The sequence below is a fragment of the Chrysemys picta genome, chromosome 7 (assembly GCF_011386835.1).
Source record: "Chrysemys picta bellii isolate R12L10 chromosome 7, ASM1138683v2, whole genome shotgun sequence".
NCBI classification, from domain to species: Eukaryota; Metazoa; Chordata; order Testudines; family Emydidae; genus Chrysemys; species Chrysemys picta.
In genome coordinates this window covers 20880806-20900188 of record NC_088797.1, presented here as the reverse complement: position 1 = coordinate 20900188, position 19383 = coordinate 20880806, and the positions used below count along the sequence as shown (strand labels likewise).

At 47.0% G+C, this 19383-nt stretch overlaps 1 protein-coding gene and 1 long non-coding RNA gene across 5 annotated transcripts in view; one reads left to right on the top strand and one right to left on the bottom strand.

Moving 5' to 3' along the window:
- The window catches only part of SLC41A3 (solute carrier family 41 member 3), a 36677-nt gene extending 25087 nt beyond the window's left edge, over window positions 1-11590 (bottom strand). For 2 of the 3 annotated variants that reach the window (XM_008168021.4, XM_005288418.4), the window contains exons 1-2: window positions 8173-8434; window positions 4956-5263 (exon numbers count right to left, since the gene is read on the bottom strand). In XM_008168021.4, the coding sequence (XP_008166243.1) occupies window positions 4956-5246 (291 nt within the window). In that variant the 5' untranslated portion in view covers window positions 5247-5263; window positions 8173-8434. Of the gene's footprint in view, window positions 1-4955; window positions 5264-8172; window positions 8435-11437 lie in introns of those variants that run through there. The other variant, XM_024104987.3, reaches the window with a different exon arrangement.
- Window positions 8305-19383, top strand: part of LOC101944976 (uncharacterized) — a 49548-nt gene continuing 38469 nt past the window's right edge. The window contains exons 1-2 of one of the 2 annotated variants that reach the window (XR_255370.5): window positions 8305-8446; window positions 14964-15076. This is a non-coding gene — a long non-coding RNA (uncharacterized LOC101944976). Of the gene's footprint in view, window positions 8447-14963; window positions 17329-19383 lie in introns of those variants that run through there. The other variant, XR_010589046.1, reaches the window with a different exon arrangement.

Here is a 19383-nt window from a genome sequence, read left to right as displayed (position 1 = left end):
CTAAAAGACCAAGATAAAAGTCACAGCAGGAGCTTATTTAAGGTAGCTCTATAATCTTACTAGACCATGGGGAAAGAAGGGAAAAGTTTCCAATAGCTAATATATGCTCTTTCATATAGGGGAGGGATAGCTCAGTGGTTTGAGCATTGGCCTGCTAAACCCAGGGTTGTGAGCTCAATCCTTGAGGGGGCCACTTAGGGATCTGGGGCAAAAATCAGTACTTGGTCCTGCTAGTGAAGGCAGGGGGCTGGACTTGATGGCCTTTTGGGGTCCCTTCCAGTTCTATGAGATAGGTATATCTCCACTTCCTGTCCTAAAGCTTATTCCTGCATGCTGCTGAATAGCTTTTGCATTCCACCCCAGAGGTGGCTTCATCTCAGTGCTTCCTGCTTAAAGATACATGGCCAAAGTCACTGGCCTACGCCCATTGACTTCGGTGTGGTTACGCCCATTTATGCTAGTAAATTTGTATCATTCTTGTAGAGATGTGCCTAAATTGTAAAGCTCAAATCCAGATCCAAACTTATCCAAACTTGGGGGTGGGGGTGTTAATGGAACTTGGAAGGTGTTTTGTCAGGGCTCCTCTGTGACAGGATGGATTAATTTAAATCAGCAGACAGGAAGCCTTGGTTTAAATCATCAATTTTAATCATGTTTTGAATTTGTACTTTTTAGTTATTTTCCTGAAGAAAAGTTGATTCTCACTGGTTGATAACTATTAAACCATGTTGATTTGCAACTAAATATAGCCTTTACTCTAAATTCGGTGCTTCTTTCTACTAACCAGGAGGGTATACTATAGCTATATACATTATATAGCTTAACGTACAATTATTCAGATTCTTCATTTTTATAATTTTAGAAAATGGCAAATGATTAATTTCTTATTCACTATCTCGTGATTAACTTTTTTACTTGTTATTTGTGTCAAGTCCTATTTGGATGGAAATGTAAATTCAATTAAAATGCTAAAAAACTGCATTTTGCTTGCTTTAATTAAATAAATGTGCTGGAAACACAAGAAAAAAAAAAGCATACCAAAAAGTGTATCAAAACATATTTTGCATTTAAAACTAACCTGTTTATTAAACGAAGGAAGTATTATCTGTAGTTAGTGAATTGAACCGATTATTTCTGATCACTGTGTCCTTCAAGATTTTGGAACTAGTAGATCTCATCCTCTCACACCTAGTTTCTATTTGTAAATTGGAAGAGAAAATAACAAGCTTTCCTGCTTTTTCAACTCCCAATTGGCTTCTTAATTTTGAATGAACTAGTCACTGAACTGAACTAGCTGAATAAACTGAAATGAAGAAAATATTCTCTCTGCAGTCAAAAGCTGGCTTAACACATAACAACTCTGCTCTCAGGGGCTTAGCCAGTGGCTGCCACCAATTCAGTGGCTTTCTTTCTTTCAAAGTTGGCACCAAATATGTACTATTGAATGTAATTTTTTGTATTTAAATGATTTTAATAGATTATAATATTTAAATTTCAAAATTAATTTTAATTTTTTAAAATAAAGTTGTATTTAATTTAAATAATCTGATTTCAATTAAAAAAGTCTGTTTTTTTTAAATCTTCACTTTATACTCATCCTTCTCTGTAATAATTTGGATGGCATGTTAGGGTCTTGGAGTCAAAAGGTTCTATATAAGTTATTTGTAATGAAAGGGGATTTGGACGGCCTGAGGTATTGGAAATTGGATAGTGAGCCTTTCACTGATTTAAATCCAGCCAGTCAGTAGTGATAGAAATTGCTGGCTGTTTGGTGGCCAGTACAAAGAGTCTGCTTGTCTCAGTCCAGTTCCTAGCATTCAAAATCAACATTGAAAAACCCTCATTACTATATTTGGCACTAGCTGGCCTCTGAACAGGCATTCTCAGCAGGGAGATTTAAGGACACATGGGCCATGTAATCTTAACTAATATTTGTCCCCAGCACTAAACACACTGGCTGGGAGTGTGAATACCTTCCCCAGCCCTAAATTCACAAACACACACACAATTATCAAGTCTATAGGGTTTGGCTGCACAAGGATCTCCAGGTAAGTGTTACAGGCCACAAAGCAAGAGCCCTGGCTCCAGATTCCTGACTCAGTCCTTTGCTGTTCCCAGAAATGATGCACCAGGAACAATGCAGGGAGGCAGTATTCTCAAAGCCAGTGGGATTTGAGACTCCATCAATAGCAGCACATGGTGGCTGTCAGGAAGCAAAGAAGGGAGGTCATTTCAAACCTCCCTGCTGGAGGAGAGCTCAAAGGGAGAGGAACAGGGGGACTGAACAGAGAAGCTCTCTCCAATGCCTACAAATTGGGTTTTATGACCCAGTCTGCTTCTTCCCACCAACAACTTCAAGGTAATAGGATGAAGCTCTGGTTCCACGCAGAAGTCTGAGGTCAACTGAGTAACGAATGCAGGGCTGGTCCTAGGCAGCAACCTCAGGATTTCAGGGGTTTGTATGCATGTATGCAGATAATCAATATACACAGTCCTAAAAAGTCACTGTACAGTGTGAATTGCTCGTTCAGAGGCAAAAGCATTAGTATAAGGAAAGTATCAGATTTTTTGAAAGATCCAGGTGCCATAAAGTGACATAATAGCTAGTATGTCCTATATTAAAGCTTCGGCAAGCTGGGGTGAATGAGTTTATCACTCTCTGTCACGCTCCATTTCTAAGCAAGCACAATAAAAAGCATTCAACTGGCAAATCGACAGGCAGAAAACATAGTTAACTTAGGCGGCCCATGTTTGCACACTGGCTTTTTTTATTGTACACTTAAGGAACCTCTGACAGAGAGTCATATATCCAGAGCCTCACCCCTTCCAGCACAAACTGTCCCACAAGGGAATATTTTGTTTACACTAAGTTCTTTGGGGCAGGAACCACTTCTGGTTATATGCCTAGACAGCACCTAGCACAGTGGGGCTCTTACCCCTGACCGGGGCCTCTAATGAATAACTTTCAAAAAGAAAATCAGAAGCACTAAGAGGAGCACAGGGAAAGACACAAAATGCCAAAGAACAAGATTTTAAACACATTTTGTTTAGATGTGACTTATCCTTGCTGCAGAATGTGGTAGCACAAGCTGTCCCCAACCGTGTTGTGTATACCATTGTGGCTGGCCACCTTCCCGTCCTCCAAGTTCAAATCACTGGAGGGCAGGGCGGTTAAGCACCAGTGGGGTCCAGTACAGTACAGATATAAGATACAGAATAAGAACAGTACAGATACTGCTAGTTCACTGCCAGTTTGGGGCAAATTATTTCATTTTCATTTTTTAATGTATTTATCTCTCTCCCTCTATTTGAACAGCGACAAAAAGGAGAGGGGAGCGTTTATGTCAAGGTGGGCTGGGAGCAGGCAGACCATGAGTGAACAGGGGAGGAGGCCAGAAAGGAGCACCAGGGAAATGCTGAGTTCCTATTCATTCAGCAGAAGCAGCAGCAACAGGTGGTTTGGGATAGGTTAGGTTGGTGAGGAGGCAGAAAAGGGAGGAAGAGTCCAAGCATCAGTGAGTCCATCCGTGCGGGGGTGGGGGGGAATGGAAAGAGCCATACATTCACTTGGGCTGTGCACATTGATCAGGCCAAGTGCTAGCAGCTGGAACACTTGTCTTTCCACAAGTGAGCTTGCATTGTGCTGATTTCTTCCCTGACTGGTTAGGAACTCAGCATGAGAAGGAAGGGTACTATGTATTCTTATTCACATGGAATTGTTTGTAATTTCTGTTGGATGGGGGAGTCATTTCACTTCCTGTTCTCAACGACAGAGTGACGTTGCTGTGCAACTGTTTAACAACTGGCACGTGCTTCCCCAGAAGTGACCGCTTTTCAGGAAACACTTCATCTGCCACTGTATACATGATTTGTAAAGCAGTTGTGTGAACATTAGATAAAAGGTAATTTATATTAAACATCAGTTATTAATAAAAAAGGAAAACAATCAAAATAGAGAGAGATTAAAAATTAAAAACCAAACCAAACCCTCTATATGTTAAAACTCCATTAAGGGGGAGACAAAACCAGGATCAGGAAGGACACTAAATTAAGAGGCCCTCTGCTGAGCTACTGACACATAACATCTTCTGTTCTAGGAGGGTTCTTTTAAGAGTGGATAATGTGTGCTGCAGTATCTGGTATCAACTGGTGAATTAAGGATACTGTGCCAGTCTTAAGAGGCAATGTCCTTCGCTTCAATGGGTCCTAATTGATCTCCTTACGCTACAAGAGTAATCGAGGGGCTGAAGGGAAATAACTCCAACTTTTTGAAAGTTGTCAATACCAGCACGGGGCTTTCAGTGTCACCATATCAGATAACGAAGGGGCACGCTGACCTGATAGCTTGCTAGTCAAATACACAGGGAGGAAAAATAGGAATGCAAAGCTGAAAAAGCATTACCCATTAGTAACAACACATTGTGATCTCTTGATTGTACTACGGACATGAACTCTAAATGTAAATGGCCTACAATCAGTTCTTAGTCTAATCAGAACTTAGACTTTAAGTAGTGCCTATCACAGAAAACATGTTACACAGGCTGGAAAACGACCCAAATCATTCATTAGAAAGCCTTAGAAACAAACATGGAGAGCAACTTGGTGCTCAGCAGGTTGCATTTGGCACTAAGAAGAGCACTAGGGAACTCTGGGGCTTGGAAGCATCATAGTGATGCTTTTAGTCTCCATGGGAGGTGCAGGAGAAGACATTCGACAGGCCTTGCCTAGAGATAGCCAGAGCACTCTGCAGAAGTAGCTGTGTAATGCTGGTTTAAATTTGGGGGTGGGGAAGGAAATGAACATCCAAAATGAAGGGAGACCTTCTCTCCCATATTCACCCAACCTGCTGTAACCCTTTCACTTGTGCATATCCTAGAAGGGAGAAAAGGCAGGACCTCTGACGCCTGGTAACAGCACACCACACACACTCATACAGAAGAGCTTTTCACCCTTACCTGAACATAGTCCAAAACCATCCCAGCCAAGACCATGCCAAGCCCTGCTAACAGGTACGGCAGGAGCACCTGCAGGCCAATTGCAATGGCCGATTCGTCCTGCCGCTTTGCCATGAGCCCTTTCCCCTCGGCTGGCTGCTTCTGCTGTGAGACCAAAAGCACATCCTCTGCTTCCTGGCTGCCAAGTCTGCTGTCTTTGTGTTTACCCTTGCTCTTTGCTTTGTGCCTGGATCGCTCTCCATTTTTCGCCCTGCCCTCCTTCCTCCGCTGCCGAGCTTCCTCCTCCTTCATCGCAAATCAAAGGCTTTCTAAAGATGCAAGACAAGAAACAGGCCAAAGTGAGAGGTGATAAAAGGGAGAATCCCATTAGGTGCTGTTTCCCCCCCCCCCCCCCCCCCCCCCCCCCCCCCCCCCCACCCCGAGAGGTGCCCTTTGTATTCAACCACAGTTAGTTACCTCCTTCCCATCAGCTTTAGGGCAAAATGCCACCTACTCCTCCAAGCAGTGACACAGATTATTAGTTGATCCAAGTATTGGTCCTTAGACTTTCATTTAGCCTCTCATTCCAGGCCACTGGTTTTCCTCTCCGTAATCCCATCTCCCCACACTGGCATGGGGTCATGCCACACCTGCTGCCATGCATTCCAGCACTCACTCAGTAAAAGGCCAGGCACTCGCCAAGGAGACTGCAATCCAGTGCTGTGGCCATGGACGTGCCTGCTTCCCACACTCCGTGAGTTTCCCAATGATTATGAGAGGGGGACTCAGAAGTAGACTCAGCAATTTGTAGGCTCAAGACCTTACCTCGTATAGGAAACAGACATATTATATCCAGTAGGGGGCAGCAGTGCCAATGCTAGCCCATTGGGGGCCCTAGGCAGGAGTATTTTGAGGTCCCCCCCTCACAACATATACTAATAATTAATATGGGGGCCCTTGACCTGCTCAGGGCCCTAAGCAATTGTTTAGTCTGCTTATACCTAGCGCCAGCTCTGGGGGGCAATACAGCACAAATGTATATTACAGCAAGTAGTCACTCACTAGCTGATGAGCTGATATTTATTTGACCATGTGTCAGATCTCCATTATACCATTCTTTCACACCTATCCTAACATACAAATATGGGGACCTCAAGGTCAGGGCTGTCCCTAGACATTTGGGTGCCCTACGCAGCTCCCCCGCAGCCTCCCCCCTCCCCGAGTCTGGGAGGCAGGAGCTGTGGGGGACCACTTTTGGGGGCCCCACAGGCCCAGAGTGGCCCAGGGGATTAGCAGGGGGCTGGGAGCAGCCCGCTGCGCTTCCCTCGCGACGGCCCAGCTGTGTCGCTCGAGGGAGGAGGCTCGGGGGAAGGGATCCCCCACTCACCGGCAGTGGCAGGAAGCGGAGTAGCTCAGCCCCAGCCCGCTCCACTCTGCCAGCTCCCAGCCATGGCGCTCTGCTTCCCACTGCCGGTGACAGCCGGGGGCGGTCCTTTCCCCAACCCGAGCGACATGGCTGGGGCCGGGGCCGGGGCCAGGGAAGCGGAGCGGGCTGGGGCTGCGTCTCTCTACCTCCTGCTGCTGGTGAGTGCAGGGGGATGATCGGGAAGCGGAGCGCTGTGGATGGGAGCTGGAGGAGTAGAGCAGGCTGGGGCTGGGTTGCTCCGCTTCCCGCCGCTGCCGGTGAGTGCGGGATTGCTGGGGGAAGAGGTGGAATGGGGGCGGGCTGAAGGCGGAGGAGGGGGGAAGGGTAAGAGGCAGGGCGGAGGGAGTTGTCTGGGGCCCTACACGCCCCTAGGGACGGCTCTGCCCCTTGAAGCGGGGGGCCGGCCGAGGGATAGGGCTGGTCGCCAGGACTGCCACATATGCAGCACGCAGCTGCTTAGGGCACCATGAAAAATGGGGCAATTTGGTGCCCTAAATTTCATGGTGCCTTACGCAGCTGCGTATGCTGTGTATGCCTAAGGACCGCCCTGCTCAAGGTCATATCTAGCTACAAAGCATCTACCATGCCTAACCATGGTGCCATATTAGTGGCAGATAATAGTGCAATGTGACATTTATTTAATGGCTCTGTGAAATAGACTGGTCTCAGCCCGGTCCTTGGTCATGTGGCCATGTCAAAACTGGCACTAACTGGCCCCCATGTTGGCAGGCTCATTATAGAGGCTACGGAGAACTGACTCCCAATCCCACAGGTCTGATCCAGTACCTGGTCACTGGCTGGCTGATGTTTTGTGATCTGCAGTTCAGAGAACTGTGGATCGAATGCATGGGATGCAGGCCTCAGACAGATTTCTAACCCTCAATTCCTCTAGTCCAGGTAGCACTCAGCTCTCCTCTCAAAAGTCACAGAGTTTAAGGCCAGATGCCTTGGAAGACCAGACCATCTAGTCCAGTGCTGCCCAAACTTTTCCTCTCGTACTCCCCCTTACCAGTAATGGAATGTGTCCGTGCTTCCCCCCTAAACCCCTGGGCCATGGGCGGAGCAATGGCCAGGAGCGGAGGCCAAGCTGTGCCCAGGGGCCGTGGCTGGGAGTGGGGCTTGGGGCTGTGGCCAGGAGCAGGGCTGTGGCTGGGAGCAGGGACCAGGAGTGGGGGCTTGAGCTGAGGCTGGGAGTGGGGGCTGGGGGCCAGAGCAGAGCTGGGGGCAGAGCGGGACTGGGTAGCACTCCCTCCCCATTCCCCATGGGAGCTGGCCCAGACCCCGCCACACACCCCAGATGTTCCTCCCCCAGTTTGGGGACCACTCTAGTCTGATCCCGTGTATTCCAGGCCATCCCCACCACCCAGCACTCACGCTGAACCCATCAAATCAGATTAGACCAAAGCAGCTGTTCTTAACCTGCGGCCCAATCAGCACACAGCTGCAGCCCATTTGACATCCTCAGGTCCATACAGGCAGCATTGGATGCAGCCCACAATAGCAAATAGGTTGAGAACCACTGGCCCAAAGCATTACAGCCCAGAGAAAACAGTGGGGAGGAGGGTACCCACAGCTAAGGGATAGGAAATACAGCTGTGGAAAACAGCTGGAGCCAGGGCGCTGGAACAATTTGTATCGTGGAGATGTTGAGGTCCATTGAACCAAACTGTAAACCCTGGATATGATGGAAACCACTTCAAGCCAGGGGTGCGGGAGCCAGCACCCCTAGTTCCAGTGCCCTGGAGCAAGCAGCTGAGGGAGGGAGGGAGCACCCTGACCCAGCACTCCCCACCCCCCGTCTCAGGCACTCACCGGCTCTTTGTCCTCGCCTGGCAGGGCAGGCCTCTAGCTATCTCCCGCCCCGCGAAGGGGGGGGGGGGGCATCGCGCAGCTGCACAATATGCAAATGAAGGAGGCGAGGGCGCCACATCTGGAGCCGGGCTCCGAGCAGCGGCGGGAGCTGGAGCCCGGGCTGTGCCGCCGCCCGGAGGGCGCTTTAGAGCCGGAAGCGCCGCGCCGGGGCGAGCGGAAAAGAAAGCGGCAGCAGCGAGGGAAGGCCTGCCCCTCCCCTGCCGAGCGGCGGGCGGTGAGTGACAGGCACGGGGCAAGGGAGGCCCGGTCTCAGCGCCGCGGCCGCAGGCCTCCATGCAGCTTGCACGTTGCAATTATAGCCTCTGCTTTGCCACGACTGGTGCAAGCTGCGATGGTGCCGCTGGCCCGCCTGCAGCCATCAGTGCAGGCCATGGCACTGGTAGCATCTGCAATGTAGTACAAGCCGCCCCCCACCCCCCCGAACTTCTGCAGCCGGCATTGCAACTTCTGCATTGACTACTGCTATCCTGCAGTGCTCATCGTCCCCAGACCCCCCTTCCACCTTCCACAGTGCAGCGCCCAGCCGGGCGTTAGTCCATGCGCTGTCTGCAGTGCACAGCCTCTGGCCCTGCCCCCGCAAAGATGGGTGCATAAATGTCGGTGCTCCAAAAACCATGCCTGGACACCTGAGAAGAGAGCCCCGATTTTTCAGTTATGCAGCATCCTCAACTTCCACTAACATCAATAGCACCCGCAGGTGCCCAGCACTTCAAAGTCAGGGTGCTTTCTTTTAGGTGACAGAGGGCTCAGGAGATCTTCTGTCAGTGTAGCTATGTCAACACTGCCACTGACCTAGTGCTGTCTACACCAGGGGTTACGTCGGTATAACTACGTCGCTCAGGAGTGTAGATTTTTCACAGCCCTGAGCAACATAGTTATATTGATATAAGTCTGTAGTGTAGACAGGGCCGATGAGAGGGGGATGAAGCCGGTACAAATTACCAGGGCCCGGCAGTCCAGAAGGGGGCCCGGCTTTCCCCCCACCCCCCCGTCGCCTTACCAGGGCCCAGCGGTCCGGAAAGGGGCCCGGGGTTCGGCTTCCCCCCTCCCCCTCGGCCCTGTTTAGCTGGTCCGCCATTGCTGGGGGGCCCGAAAAAAAATTTTCACCAGGGCCCGAACCTGTTCTCGGCGGCCCTGAGTGTAGACCTGGCCTAAATGTGGAGTTTAGGCATTTACGTTTGAAAAATTTGCCTTAAATGTTTGCCTTAATTGTGACTCAAAACCATAGACTGAGTCCATCATCAGAACTACGATTAAAACTCCAGGAGTTCTCTTTTCCAAAATCTTATGCTCACACCAGGAGATTTTGCTTCTGATATATTAGCATTATTGGGTGCATCACAAGAGACCGGGCTTTATCTTTCTTTGAAGCATTCTGTCTTGGCCACTGTTGGTGAGAGAACCGCAAACTAAATGGTCTATTTTTCTGCTCTGGTATGGCAGCTATTATTAATTGTTTGTTAATCACTAACAGTGTGCTAGGCCCTGTACAAAACGCAGAGGAGGAGATATGATTCTTGCCTCAAGAAATTTACAGTTGAAGACTCGCATCCTGCAAGTTGTTCAATAGATCCTTGAACCCTTTGGTGCCTCACCGAAGTTAATGGAGATGCAGATGCAGAGGGTCCACTCACAGACTGACTTGCAGGGTTAGGGTTTACATAGACAAAACAATTCAGGCACAGGGTACACTGACTGATCTGTAGAAGCTCTGCAGCTTAAAGCACAGTTAGTATTTGTATTGGTTACGATAGGTGTGCAACAGCTTTTTGACTGTTAACAGTGTGTTCCCAGAAGAAGTGAGTTTTAAGGAGGATTTGAAGGAAAAGGGGGTTTCCCCTGTATATCAGGGGCTGGAAAGGGTTAAAAATCTTATGTCTTTTTGGCTGTGAACCAAAATGCTTGCTCCTGGCCTTTTTAATGAGAGATAAAGACAAACAGAAAAATAAAAAGTTAAACGTAAAAGGATCTATGTGCATGCAAAAGTCCTACTTGAGGTGAGTAAGGGATGCAGAATGAGTTTCAAAGGAAACAGAGGCATAAGAGAAAAATGGAGAAACATGTAAGGGTTAAAAGACTCACCACAAAATCCCAGCTCCCCAGAAAGCCATCCACAAAACAGGTGAAAACTCAGCAAAATAATGACAACAATTTACAAAACAGCAAGACACAGTGTTTACCGAGTTACTTTGTAATATAAGGGCTTGTACGTTCACACACACACACACACACAGTCATTTACGAGCTGGACCCAGGCCTGTCTTTCCTCACCAGTAACACTTCTCAAGAGACTACCCACGTGCTCTGTCGATTCCTGAAGCTCAGCTGTAAATTGATCAGCATAATGAGAACGACAAGTCTCTCTGTGACTCAGTTCTCTATCCGTCGCATGAGGATAATAGCACTTCCCTACCTCACCGGGGTGCTGTGAGGATAATATAGCCTTTTGTGAGCTGCTCAGATACTACGGTAATGGGGATCATATAAGTACCTAAGATAGATAATAAAAATAGATAGTAGAAAATCTCCATTAAACATAAACTTCGGCCAAGTACAATCAAAAAGGGAACGTGGCAGTTGCTGAAGTTTCTTTCATCCAAAAACATTTCTTCAGTCTGTTACTTCAAAGGGGAATTTTTTTCCCCTTAGGACAGTAAAACAGTTGGGTATCAAGAAAAATTACCTGACAGTGAGACCTATCACATTGTGAAAGGAAGTAATCAAAGCCACATTTGCATTTAAAACTAGACTGGACAAAGCACTGGAAAATATACTGAAGGCAGCAATCGTGTAGCTTAGCCCTTTGGTGGAGAACTAGATGGGATCTAACAGAACTTTTCTCTCCCACAATTCCATGATGGATGTTGTTAAAAGCTAAAACTTTCAGCATTGGCCTGAATGAATGAGAGGCTGCAGTTGTGAAGGGGTGAAAGAAATTTCCTCATTTTTAAAAGTATTTACATACCTCATGTTTAAAGTTTCCTGGGTGAAATCCTGACTTCATTGACTTCAGTGAGAGCAGGTTTTCTCTCCTTGATATTTGTTTCAACCCTCTCTAGAGTCAATGTGCTAGAGATATGTTTTTACTACTCCTGGCATATAAGCACGCAAATCCCATTAAGCATTTTTAATCATGGCACTCATGCAAACTGATTGAAGCATGCAGCTTACATTTTCAAAATAATTCAAGATTTAGAATCATTACCTCAATGCCAGAACTGTGTTGTATCTGAATGAAGTCCGTCCTGGAGGTTAGGTTGTTATGCTAAAGGTTTCATAAGGACAGAATGGTGTCTCCTGGCCTGGGAGCCCATGGTTTGAACAGGGTAGATTTGAGTGCTGTGAGCCTTTGCAAGTGACAGTAACAAAACCCTGCAGCTGCTTCTGTGCTGGGACCATGCATTACTTCTGAACGTCATTTCTAAAATGATCAGGCTTAAATTTCAGCTCACTGAGCATTATTGTGTGTCTTATCTTCTTCGCAAATGATGCCTCCCTTACAGTGGTCTGAGGAGTTTCTTTTCCCCAGGGGAAGGCTGGGGGATGAGGTGCCAGTTAAAAATAGTGGCCTTGACAAGACATTTTAAGACGTGTAGCTCTTATTATGCTATCAATTTACAGCTGAACCTAAAGAATCTACAGAGCAAGTGGGAAGTCTCTTGAGAAGTTTCACTATGAGGAAAGTCAGAACTGGTTTCAGCACAGATTAAATAAATACTACAGTGTTTTACGGTACTGGTGCAAATCATGACAGCTTCCAGAAATGCTACAACTGTATTATGAATCAATACTATAGGAGACTAGTGTTCTTCTGTGTAAGGGAGTTGTGTGTGGTAGTTTAGATTCTGGGCATAAGGACAAGAAATATATTGTTTGATGGCGGGCAGAGGACTTTATAGGTGCCAAAGTCAGACATCTGTGTGATGGTGTTGACTGCAGCTGACGACAAAGAGATGCAGAGCTGGATATCAGGAGCCAATGGTATCACCACGTCTCCAATGAGTTTCATGTATATGTTGAAAAGGGGAACGGGCAACATAGATTCCTACGAGAGTCTATAATGTGGGTCTTGGCATTTGCCAATTATGAATCTCTGGAATCTGAGAAGTATGAGCAGAGCTGTCATAGTGCTGCACCATCTTCTTCAAGGTCTTTTGTGTGCTGATCAGCAACACCCTTCAGCTAACACTATCAAAGGCAGTTTATGTATCCAAGAGGTTTTCCCATTGAAAGAGATGCCCTGCAGGACCTAGAAAGACTCCAGGTGATTGACTCCAGTTTGCTGTGTTGGAGGAGCATATGGAAGCAGCCAAAGCAAGAAAGATGGACTGTTTCAGAGAGGCTCTTCACATCAGCCCGCTAGAGCTCACAACAGTCCATCTTGCACTGATCAGTCTCAAAAAGTCATTGCCACAGTCAGTGCATTCTTCTAAACGCAGACAACACTACTGTGCTGGTGTACAGAGATCACCAAGGAGCAAAGAGCAGACCCCTGCTGAAGAAGGAGACCTTTCTCATCAAGTAGGGGGAGTTCCACCATCTGTCCATCAAGCTGAAATAAAACCTGAGGGTTAAGCAGAAAACTGATATATGCAAGGATCTCAGTAAGTAAACTCTCAGAGGATAGAGTACAAGCAGGGTACACTGCGTATCGGCTTCTATGGAAAACTGAAAAATACAAAAAATTCTGGAGCAGATACAGAGACAGGTGAGAGGGGTGGTTTCGGATGCCTTCAGGAGGCATTGGAACTTCCCTCCAGTCTATGCATCCTCTCCGATGCCTCTCATTTGGAGGGTAATAAAGAAAGTCATTTGGGATAGAGCCAAGTTCACCCTCCTAGCTCCCACATGGCCAAGAAGAGCATGGTTCATATAAGCTGGCTGGTAGTGGTCGGATTGAGACTTAGTGTGCATTTATCACAATCCAGCGCAGTATATTTATTGGACTGGCTCCTGTGGGAGCGAGAGCAATCAGAGTTCTACATCATTTGCTCATAGCAGAGCCTGGACAGTGTTCATCTAATGGTGCAAAGACAGGAGGCTAATTTGTGCTAAGTTGTTCTCTGTCCCCACCAACCTAGAATTACTGCATGCTGCTTTTCCAGAGTGCGGGTAGCAGCCTTGAGAGCTAAGAAGGAGTTTGAGGATTGTTTCCAGCTAGGATTCCACCCCGTAACATCTCTCTCCTCTGACCTCTTCTATGCTCCCTGCTCCCTCCACAGAGCCTTCACTTAGTGCGTAATAAGCTCTTTATTCCCCCATTCATACTATTCCACTTTTGCTCCTCTCCTGGAAAGTAATTTTCCTGGCAGCTATTACTTTAGCCAGGAGGGGAGGAAGCGATCAGCCCTTTCCTGTATTCTGTTCCCACCCTGACAAAGGAGGCCCCATCGGCTCTGCTGTGAAATAATTTTCTTCCCAGGATCACTTCAGGCTCCCATATTATCAAAAATGTTTCTCTCGTTAATCTATTTTGCCTTAGGCAGTAAAAGTGAAGCCAGCGTTAGCTAGCTAGCGGAGGCTACTTAAGAGATACCTCAAAAGGCACTTTACAGATAAGATATGTCTTCACTGCAGAATTAACTCAGGTGATCAGCACCTGGGTGTGAGCACCCAGGTTAGCCTAGCTTGCATCTGAGCAGCCACACTGCAAAAACCATACCTGAGTTACTGGGTCCTCACTTCCTCATGTATGTTACTAGGACTTCTGGTGGCCTAGCCTGTGGTTCTTTGTGCTGCACTTAGATGAGCTGTGCTATGATTCTTTCCCAGTGAATTTTGGGAGAATCGGTCTGTCCTTCTGGTAGCACGGGAATTTGTGGGAACATACTGGAGGTCTATCAGCACTTAAGTAATTAGCCTGCATCCTCACTGCAAAGTGGATGGGTTACCAGCCCAGGTGAAAGCAGAATCTAAGCTCTAACCCCACTCAGGCCAGCTAGTCTGGGTTTAAAGCACCAGGAACTTGAGCGTGAGGTTTGTGAGTGGATGGGAGAGAGGTTGGGAAAACACCTGAGTAAGAGCCTGTGTTAACTCTGCAGCGAAGACAGACCTTGGGAGGTGTGAGGCCCCTTTCATTCTTCTGAAAGGTGTAAAGAAAAAGAGCCTAGGGAGGTGGCTAGGTGAGCTGGCAGGAAACCTACCTGGTTTCTGTGAGAATTTCAATAGAATCAACATTTTTTTAAATCTCCTTCCTCTGAAGCATCAGGGATGGCCACGGATGGCGATAGGACATTGGATGGGGGGCGGGGGGCTATGGCTTTGAGGTGTTACTGAGCTTTTTCTGCCTCAGCTTAGCTGGCTGGTTCTTGCTCACATGCTCAGGGTCTAACTGATATCTATACGTGGGGTTAGGAAGGAATTTCCTCCCAGGTCAGATTGGCAGTGACCTTGGGTTTTTTTTTTTCCCCTTTCCTCTGCAGCATTTGGGTGTGGGTCACTTGCCAGGATTATCTGGGTATATCTCACTTATTTCCCTGCCTTTATGGGGGCCTTGGGCACTGGTGCATCTTGGGCCTTCCTGTCCTCTGCCTGTGGCACATATAGTTCAGTCTCCTGTGGGCTGTGATACTTTGGTCTAATTTCAGTTGTTGGGTTTAGTGTATGGGTGCTGGGTGGTGTTGGTGGCCTGTGATATACAAGAAGTTGAACTAGATGATCTGGGGGGCCCTTCTAGCCTTAAACTCTATGATCCTGTATTTCCATGGAACGTTTCAATTCTGTCATTTCAGCATTTTCCGGTGGAACGCTTTTCAGCGGAAAGTTTCCCACTGGCTCTGCTCTGAAGTTCCTCACAGCCGTCTCTGTTTTTGACTGACTCAAATGGCTGTATGTCATCAACAAGGTTTGTCACCTCACTGTCACTTTCACAAGAAAGAGAGATTGTGAAATGGACTCTGCGTATACCATAGAAACTGGAAGAGCTGAAAAGGAAGCTTTTCTCTGGGTAACCATGTCTGCATCTTAGTGAGCTGCTTGGTTGATCAGGGGTCATTAGAGAAAGAGCCAGACCCAGCACTGAGTAGGTTCCCAGTATTTAATGGTATATCAGACCCTAGGATTCTGTGTAGAGTCATCTGTTGAGGTATCTTGTTATCCGGTGCTTGAGTCCTACAAGAAGGAGTAGTGGAATTATTGCTAAATCATGACCAGCATGTGGGCTAGAACAGACTGGGCCCTAGGAACAGCCAAGTTTGGAGAGAAAGTGTAGGCTGAGGTTTGTGTCTGTGTCACCAACAAGGACAAAACAGGAAGCGGGTAAAGGTGGATTATGTAGGTATGCTGTCTTCAGAGCAATGTGGCAGCTCCACCTGCTTAAATTGTATTTGTGGTTGAATGGAGCTGGCATGCTGGCTGGCTCAGTTTTCTAGACGTCCCCTTAGAAAATTCTCCCTCCCACCAAAAACAAAATACACTGCAGTGAGCAGGACACTTAAATATTGATCATTATTAGCAACATAGGCCACAGGAATGTGCAGCAACATATATCTGGCTATTGCTTTATACTTCTCATTTTATTTTAGATTTGTAAATTAATTTTAACACAGATAAGGCCCAATACAGGATGATAAGCTCCATGAATATTATTTAAAAAATCCTGTCAATATTGTTTTTACTAATGTAATAATGTACAAAAGACTGTACATCATAAAGCCTATTGTATATCACACATGCATATAATACATTCAGGGCATTAGATTTTAGTGTGATTTCCACCCATTTTGTTGCCCACATGAATTTATTTGCTCTTCTATGATACTCAGGTGAGATGGGAAACTCATATCAACGTGCCACTAGAGGGCAGCAGCATAGCGTGACATGTTCAATCCCACACTCAGTGGAATATATTGTCCAGCATGCTGATTTACTGGAAGGCTCATAGTCTTGGGATTCCAAGCCTGTCATTTGTAGGTCAGGGGTTCAAATCTGGCCCAGGTCAGCAGTGGTTAGAAATCTTTACAATCTGACAGCTGTTCAGTGGCCCATGTGAAATGAGTTTGTGGATTTCCATTCCTGTCTCATGGACAGGTGCCCATATGATAATTGGTACTAACTGGCCCCATTGCAATTTGCTAGCAGCATTTGCAGAGAAGCTAAAAGACTGAATGGGCCACAGAGACTAAATTCCCCTCTCACCTCTCTGGCTTGTTCCACAACGCAAAGGGTTCATCTCTGTGCACAAGCCTTCCCTCTGGAACGACGCCAGAAGAAGAATGCCCTGGCTTTGTTCCTTGTGGGAGAAATCCACTGCCTGAAATGATCTCATTCAGGATAGGGGCACAGAAGATAGGATGGGTGATATGTAGAGTCCGTTAGCAGCTAAACATTAAGGTGCTATTAATTTAGAACATGACACTCAGATATTCTAGCAATGGGGCCATTCAATACCATTAAACATGTCAGTAACGGGTGTTGTTGACAGATCAGCATAGCTGCACAGACAGGCTTTACCCAAAGTAGTCCAGCCATAGTGGTGACCTAGCTTTAAAAAAGAAAATGGATCTGAAACCCTTTTCTCATATCGAGAGTCTTCAGGCTTCAAAGGGTGGGGGGAGAAGGGATCCCCCGCCTTTTTTGGATCCCCCACCCTGGAAGACATTTAGCTGGCCATGCTCCCTACTCACCTCTTTATAATCCCATGTGGGGTTGGAGCAGCTGATACTCTCAAGACACCCCGTGAGATAAGCAATGAGCCTAGCCAGCATGTGACTGTGAAACAGTTCAAGTTTGTGTGTCACATAGCTTGTTCCGTTCAGATTTGAGAAGCATGTTGCTATGCAAATCTCTCTGGGGAGCTGGGCACCTCTCCAGTGCACAGATTTGCCTTGCTGCTAATGAATCAGCCTCTTTTGCTAACTTACCTCCCAAGCTTGTTTACTTGGAAACCAAAGGTTTAAGGAACAGGGCTCTCTCCATGCATAATGACGACCTATTTTAGATAGTCTTCCTCTCTCGGTCATATTTCTGGAGGGGAGGCACAAGTGAGAGTGCCTGTATCCAAGAGGCACTTCCAGGAAACAGTCCCAAACAACATCAGGCCATGTCCACTTTGAGACCTGACATCTCAGGGTGCCAGCGCTTCTGCAAAACAGAAAATGTCAGTGAGAGCCTGCGCTGGAATTCATCTGCCTTGTACCAAGGACCCTATGTGGATTCAGACTCTCAGTGTAATTTTGTTATTTAGCCATTTCCCTATTTTAGTGAGGAACACAAACAGCCTCATATTCCCACACGAGGGCTGATCATTCATGACACTGTCACAGCCACGCAAGGGCACAACGAACACGCCGCCCCCGAACCTTCACAGGGCAGGACTGCAAAGGAGATATGGCATCTTGATGGGGAACGCTTGTAAAGGCGAAACTTTCCAGATGCCATCCCATCTACGGGGTGCAGGGTGCTCTCTCAGAACAGCCCATAGAGAAGACAAAAAGAGCTCCCATTTGTGGTTCCCCCATAGGCATCCCTAAGAGAGAACTGGAGACAAAAACACTCAGTGAAATTAAAAAAAAAGAAAACCTACCACCACATTTGAAAGGGAGATGGGGCTGAACTAAAACCCCTCACCTCACCAACTCTAAATGTGAGGTTTGGATCCCGTTCTGAAACTTTGGCTTGAACCATCTCTAGCATAACACTATTCTTAATCAATACATGCAAGGAACATGGGAGTGCGATGACCAGGGCTGGATTAACTCTCCTGTGGGCCTGGGGCTATTAGATTTTGTGGGGCCCCTGTATACAAGTCTTTTTCCTAATTTAAAACAAAATTATCACAATTATGGCATTGAGGCTATTCACGCTATACTAAACTTGCTTTTTATAGCCATTCTGTGGTTACATTTCAGTCCTAAAACATGTAGAATATAGTTAAGTTAACTCAAAATAGCCTACTTCTTACCTTAGAACAGCTGTTATATTAGTTTCTCTCTGGGAGGGAGTTTGGGTATAGGAGGGGGCTTCAGCCTGGGGCAGAGTGTTGGGGTGTGAGCTCTCAGAGGGAGTTTGGTGCAGGAGGGGATTCTGATTTGAGGCAGGAGGTGGGGGTGTGAGGTGTAGGTTCAGGCCAGGAGGTGCTTACCACAGGCAGCTCCCAGCCAGCGGCCAATGGGAGCTGCAGGGACGGTGCTGGGGGCGGGGGCAGCGTGCAGAGCTGCCTCTCCCCCTTCTAGGGGCTGCAGAGACGTGCCAGCAGCTGGCTGCTTCCAGGAGCGGCGTGGAGCCATGGCATGCAGGCAGCCTGCCTGAACCCGGCTGCGCCGGGGCCCCCTTTAGCCCAGGGCCCTAGGCTCCAGCCACTAAAGCCCCTGCGTTAATCCAGCCCTGGTGATGACCTGTGTCTATTAGGATTTTCACCATTGATCCATCTAATCTAGTGTCCCCAATAGCTGATGTTTCAAAGTAAAGAGAGAGAGAAATGAACAATATGCCTAGCCATGGAGGGGAGAAATAGTATTCAGATTTTATCTAGCATGTTTCACTTTCAAAGTATTTTAGTGATATTAACAAATACATTACATTCAGCTCATAGTCAGTGCTAGCCCATTGGGGTCCCTCAGCAGGAATATTTTTGCACCCCCAACACATATTAAACAAGTGAATGGGAGTTCCCTTCAGTTGCTTATAGATTCATAGATTCTAGGACTGGAAGAGACCTTGAGAGGTCATCGAGTCCAGTCCCCTGCCCGCATGGCAGGACCAAATACTGTCTAGACCATCCCTGATAGACATTTATCTAACCTACTCTTAAATATCTCCAGAGATGGAGATTCCACAACCTCCCTAGGCAATTTATTCTAGTGTTTAACCACCCTAACAGTTAGGAACTTTTTCCTAATGTCCAACCTAGACCTCCCTTGCTGCAGTTTAAACCCATTGCTTCTTGTTCTATCCTTAGAGGCTAAGGTGAACAAGTTTTCTCCCTCCTCCTTATGACACCCTTTTAAATACCTGAAAACTGCTATCATGTCCCCTCTCAGTCTTCTCTTTTCCAAACTAAACAAACCCAATTCTTTCAGCCTTCCTTCATAGGTCATGTTCTCAAGACCTTTAATCATTCTTGTTGCTCTTCTCTGGACCCTTTCCAATTTCTCCACATCTTTTTTAAAATGCGGTGCCCAGAACTGGACACAATACTCCAGCTGAGGCCTA